Source organism: Alligator sinensis, unplaced genomic scaffold (genome assembly GCF_000455745.1).
Source record: "Alligator sinensis unplaced genomic scaffold, ASM45574v1 scaffold1092_1, whole genome shotgun sequence".
Taxonomy (NCBI): domain Eukaryota; kingdom Metazoa; phylum Chordata; order Crocodylia; family Alligatoridae; genus Alligator; species Alligator sinensis.
The window spans coordinates 1285003-1291368 of NW_005842252.1; the positions used below are offsets into that span (position 1 = coordinate 1285003).

General features: G+C 38.5%; 1 protein-coding gene across 12 annotated transcripts in view; it reads left to right on the forward strand.

Annotated features, from left to right (window-relative positions):
- Window positions 1–6366, forward strand: part of NPNT (nephronectin) — a 98256-nt gene that overhangs the window by 7802 nt on the left and 84088 nt on the right. For 7 of the 12 annotated variants that reach the window (XR_003094989.1, XM_025208785.1, XM_025208788.1 and 4 more), the window contains exon 3: window positions 5348–5398. The exons of the other annotated variants lie outside the window; for them this stretch is intronic. Coding sequence is in view for 6 of the 7 variants with exons in the window: in XM_025208785.1 (XP_025064570.1) it covers window positions 5348–5398 (51 nt within the window). In the remaining variant the exon portion in view is untranslated. The remainder of the gene's footprint in view (window positions 1–5347; window positions 5399–6366) is intronic. 12 annotated transcript variants of the gene reach the window in all.

A 6366-nucleotide genomic window follows, 5' to 3' on the forward strand; every position in this document is an offset into this window, starting at 1 on the left:
CTAACACACCCATGTCTGTATGCACATATGCATGCCCCTTCCACCTAGAAAGGCTCCTGGAAAGTTAATGAAGCATAAACACAGCCTGAACTGTTCCCCACTTCTGGAATAGTAAATGGCTGGAAAGAGGGAGATTGCAAAGGCTGCAACAGCTAGGAAGAACCTTTAATAGTTAGTGGACTGGAGAGGCAGCAAGTCCCAATGGTCTTTAGCTCTTCTTGGTCCTAGGATAAGGCCTACTCCTTTGCTGGAATCGTTCTGGGAATGCTGTCTTGAGGTAGTTGTTTTCTTGCTAGGACTGATTTCCCTATATATTTTGTAGGAGAGGGAAACTGAGGAATTTGCTTCTTCATGCCTCTGTTAGGCTTGACGCCGCTGTGAATTGGCCAAGCTCCATTGACATCAGTGGGACTATGCTCATTTACTACAGCCAAGGTTATGTCCTGTTATTATTCAAATCAGCAATGCTGCGTTTTAGCCAGTTATATCACATGCATACAGTGCATGCATTTGTTACTTGATTCTGAAGACGATTATACTGGGGTTGGCAAAGCAGACAGCTAAGTGTTTTCATGCATAGTTTTATAATATGGATGATATGGCCAATTATTTTTCAATATGAGAGCAACAGTTCTGTCTCTACCATCTAATAATGCAGAGTGTCATTGGTTTTGAGCTGTTTTAGTTTCTGCTAATCCCTCTCAGCTATAAGCAGGGTTCCTCATTGTGGTGAGGTATTCTTTCTTTGATCTATTAGTCTTTTAGACAGAATTATTCATTTCTACATTGCTAGATTTAGATTGCAAACATTTCTGTAATTCTTTTGGTGGCCAGTGAAGATAATTTCCATAGGTCCATGTATTTCTTATCCAAGATGCACCTTTTTGTGGACTTTTCTGCATGCTGATTTATAAGCTTATTTATGTAGGTAATCTACCCTAAGCATATCAGTATCTGTTTCATTGATGTGTAAACTGTGATATAACAGCTGGGATACAGGGCCAGATCCAAATACATTTTTTATGCCCCTAAACAGGACTTGGGTGAAGTTTAGGCACCTAAGTCTCAAAAAGCAATTTAACATTGGGGCCAACAGGTACAAAGCCACCAGGGCCCATAGATTAATTCATTCAGCAACTCCATTTTGTCTTGAAAAGATCCAAGACATCTCAGCTTAGGTTGTTATACATACACAAAAAACAATCCAGGTTGGCCACCTGGACAGCTAAATCCTGCCAAAGCTCTCTTGCGATCCAGATAGGTACTGGAAGTCATATCCATCTAAATCTCTGATTCCTCAGGTGGCTAAGAGCCCTCTGTCACTTTTTGACATTGCCAGCATGCATACATTTCATTGCAAAAGGAGGAGGAGGAGGAAGAGGAGGTGGAAGCTACTTTGGCTCAATAGTCCCGTGGTTAGAGCATGCACTCAAAAATGCAAAACCTGGGTTTTAAGTCTTCCTCAGTCTGAGAGGAGTCGAATCCACATCTCCCACTTTCCACCAGATTATTAGCTATTCTGAGTGTGGGTCCTCTTTACTCCTGGACCACCTGACAGGCAAGCATGCAAGACTCCTTGTGTCAGAAGAAGAGCGTGCAAGACAAAAGTGTGACTTGGAAGTGAGGAGGACCTTCCTGTGGGATTGGGGAGTCCTGGGTTCTGGTTTTACTTCCAGAATTGTTTTTGCATTTTATATTAGACAGCCACTAGTTTAAAAAAGAAATAAGCTGGGCAGCAGGAATTAGAATCTATGTCTTCATGGCATCTGCTGTCTGATCGCATGAATCTTGCATTCTTTGCCATTCAGTGGTCCAGGCTTCAACAGGAGAGAGGGAAGAGGGAGCCTCTCCTCCCTTTACAAAGGCCAGTAGCCCACATCATACAAAAAAAAGTGAGGGTCCTCTCTTGGGACCTAGAGGTTTGAAGTGTTGAGACCAAAGAGGGCTTAGAACCTGACTGCCTCCTTGGGTGAATTCTCTAACCAGGTGATTCTCAACCAGGGTAAGACGGCACCCTGGGGTGCCTTGAGACCCTTTTAAATGTGTCCTGGGGTGTCACAAAATATTATCTCTGTTAGGTGTGCAAAAAAATTAATCCAGAGATTCCAAATAGGAATCTGTAGTGTCAAAAACTTCCTGACCTTTTGTGGTTTTTCTGAGTTCTTTGCAACAGGAGGATTGCACTATTATTTTTCCGCAGCCAAAAATGAATGAAAGTTAAGAGCTGGCATATTCTGAGGAGTGCCTTGAGTCTAACAAGATTGAGAAACACTAGAATATTGGGGAAAAGATGGGTGTGCTGTACTTCATGCTGATGCCAGTGCCTTGAGCAGGGGAGGTAAACTGTGGGTACCATGAAAGTTGAGATGACAAAGGCATGTGTAATGTTCAGCTCTGAGTCAGGTGACTTAGCTTGATCAGGAACAGGAGTTCAGGAACACCCCTGGGCCTCTCATTTCCTATTGACCAACTGTAGGTACCTCCTTGTTCAGCAGCTAGGTATTCTGGATTATTTTATTCACTGACTAGGCATCTAACTTTTCTGATATGAACCAGTCTCTTGGGGCAAGGAGCCTACATTTTAATGACATTGTGATACCTAAGTGGAGGTACCTATAAAATCGATCTGGATCTGGTCCTTCAACATTTTAAGTAAATAAGTATTTTTGAGAATAAAAGATTTTAAAGTATAGATCAAAATGCAACTGTATTTTTAAAGAACAGCCATAATATAGCTATGGAAAAAGAATGTTCATTCTGAATGCAATTTGGACAACTCCTTTGCTAGGGACAGTGGCAAGAGCAAACCTTTTTGTAACCTATTGTCAAGTATGTGCAAACTGGAAGGTTGGATCCCCAGCTGCTGTAAGTTGTTGTAGTTCTACTGCCAGATCCTCTCTTGTAATTAATTGGTATAGCTCCTTGAAATCAGTGGAGCTCTGCTGATTTAGTTCCTCTGACAATTTGGCCATTTGTGTTCATATCATTAGACAGAAAGACAGATATGACATACAGGAGGTGTTTAACTGAAACAGAATTCTCTTGCAGATTTTTTTTAAACAAAATCTATCACCATCAACATCCAGCAATGTAGCTCTTCTCAGACATTAAGGAAATCTATCTGGTATTTCCTGAAAAGTCTTTATGGAGAAGAATGTATTTTTAATGGTGTCTGTCCATCAGCCATAAACTATTCTAATCATCTTTCCCTAACAAGGTGTAAGAGCAGCTTCCAGAGAGAGCATAACCACTAGATGTCTGTGTTCTAATTTCCTTCCATCTTCCACCGAAGCCATTGTGATTACAGGTTAATGGTACAGCACCAGGGCAGTCAAGGAATTAAACTGTTCAATATTCACTGCATTAGTGAAAAAGGATTAGTCAAAAAATCACTGCACAAACCAGCGTCGGTAATGTATCATTAAAAACATTTAAAACCTGACATGTTACGTTTAGCTAAACCTAGTGAAAGGTATATTATCAAAGGTGTTTTTTCGATGACATATTTAGCAGGGTGTGGGGCTTGCATAAGCATACATGGAGGATGCCATAGATGCAGCTGTAACCAATTGCTTTGCTGGAGGTTTTGCATGCTACTGCCTTTCACAACATCTGTGAAGAAGCTGTATGGTAGGTGCTGCTGCTCCTGTCATTATGAGATAAAATATATGTGTTTCTAGACTATTAACAAAACCAGGGGTTTATACTCTCATTGCTAGTTGAGAGGTGTTTTGTGTAGCTCTCATCAGTGCTGGTGAGAGTTACCCATATAAATCTCACATATGGATGAGAGAATTGGCCTCAAGTTGTTTAAAATTCCTTTCTTGGACATAACAATACTTTAAATGGAAATGCAGTTCTGTATAGTCAAACATACACCACTCAGAACTAAAAATAAATCCATATTGTGTCACTCATGAGCCTTTGAAATACAGGCCTGAGGGATATTGGCCTACTAATAGAGGCACCATCACATTCACAAGGAGCTTGACCATTAACTGTAATGGCTGCAGAATTGGGGTCTAATTTAATAAGTTAGATTTGCTAAGCGCCTTGTATTTATAAGCCCCATGCCTGCTTTTTGTAGTGTGACAAATATATTTGCGCGTTTTTAAATATTCTGGAAGGAACAGATACTTATATAGAACTGCATAACTGTTTTCATGTTGCTTTGCAAGAAAATAGTGAAGTGTTGTTATTTTTATTCAATTATTTTTTCAACTTGTAAGCATAATGTTTTCATATTAAATGTTGTAAGTGATGTTGAAGAAACAGTATCCTTCTCCTTTCACATTACACCAAAGGATTTTGTAATCTAGCCTTTCACAGAAGATGCGCTTATAATGTATTTAGAATTTTCCTTTGTAGCATTTGAACAGTGACAGCCTCTGGATTCTCAGAGTCTGTCCCAAAGCTCCTTGAATCAATGGGAAGCCTTCCTTTGACTTCACTGGGCTTTGAAACAAGTCCTTAAGGACTACTTCCTTTCTAATTTTACACTGATTTATATCAGTGCTAGTGAAGTTATCCTGAATCCCATAAACTTTCATATCATGTTAAGAGTAGGAAACCAAGAAACGAGAGCTTCAGTCATTAGAGCAAAATCATATAGCAAAATAATCTGAGCTATTTAATCTTTTATTTTATTGGCAAACATACTTTTTTTTAATTTGGGCATACAGCTTGGATCTTGTGTTTGCATCCTGATTAGCTATGGTTGGTTATTGGGCTTAATATGGTTGCACAAGTAGATAAGATGTGCAATCATTAGTTTTAGATTAGATGTTACTCAAAATTCATATGCTGTAAAAATGGTCAACATCTTTATTTGTCACAGATGGTCAGAAGCTTAAAATACATATAGTTTTAATTATATAAAAATTAGCATCCAGATGCTAACTCTATGTTAGCTATATGAAAGAAGCAGGGTTAAAAAATAAATCTACATGAATTCATTTATATTTATGGGAATGGATACTGCTTCTTTAAGAAAACTTCCAAGTTGATGAAACCTGTAATAGGATAGCTTACAACTGGATGAAGGGGCTATTCTACATTTCTAGTTTTAATTTACGGACTGATTGAATAAGAATAGCATAACATCATTATGTTCAGTCACTCTTGTACCTTAGACTGTATTTCTTAACTTTCCTAATTAAATAATGACATAAGCTATTTCCATTTCTAAATGTGTCCCAGATTTTTTTTTTATTTCAGAAAAACTCTGAATGTTGAATGTGTGTATGTCTCCGGGAATGTAACAAGTTCCTAAAATCCCAAGCCAAGTCCATCCTCCTTACAGGACAAAAAAAGCTGGAATTTCTTTTTTTGGACATTTGTTTTGCAGCTTTCTACGTCTTAAGGCAGAGAATAGCCAGGCTGAGGTGCCAGCTCAAAGGTTAGCTGAACATATTTCTTGAAATAATTTTGCCAAGCCTATGAATTGGAGGCATGGCCTCTAAATTGTAAATTCACACGAGAATTACACAAATAAATTTTAAAAGGAAGTGTTCATGTATTAACATGGGGGGTGGCTGGGATGAAATGTGTGGACCTGTACCAGTCTTAAATACAAATCTAATGGTGGATATAAGTTTGGCATTCAAATAATCACGTGCTCTTCATCTTTCTAGGCCTCAAACAATGTTTTTCCTGTCTGACAATCTTATGTACTTTCAATACCATACTTAAAAGCTGAGGAATCCAGGGGGTTTGATTCTGTTCTCAGTTTCATTGATGAATTAAGAATAATTTAATGGAGATTAGTGGGTGTTACGTTGATGAAGATGAGATCAGAATTTTGTCCAAATTTTCTAGAGCTACCAAGTATGATTATATTTGAACTAACCTGCTTTAACAGTCAGAATTTTATATTCAATGATTATTTGATCTCTAAGGTGATTCAGCCAACCACATCTCAAAAGCAGATATTTGAGATGGGAAAGAGACTTTTCTTAAGATACTGTATTGCCATGAAGCGACTTAAAGCCATGTAATATCTAAAGCTGAAGATTTACAAAAATAAAAATATGAGCTTTTCCTTTTTTTCCAGGGAAAAATTCCAGTGTTGTTTGTTCATTTTGGGATAGCATGTAAACTCACACTTAAATCATTCTATTAAGTTTTTAAGTTCCGTTTATTCCAGTTAGGATTTAGGAATATGTTTACACTTCAGAGATATCAAAAATATGGCCTGTGGGGCTCCTCGAAGGGAAATGGCTGCATTATCTTTCATGGTTTCCTGATGCTACTTGCCCTGCCTAAGATCCCCATAGTTTGGATCCTATCCTCAAGGAGCCCTGTGGTTCACATCTGGCCCAGAAGGGGCAAACAAGTTTGACACCCCAGGTTTAGGGTTATGCACAT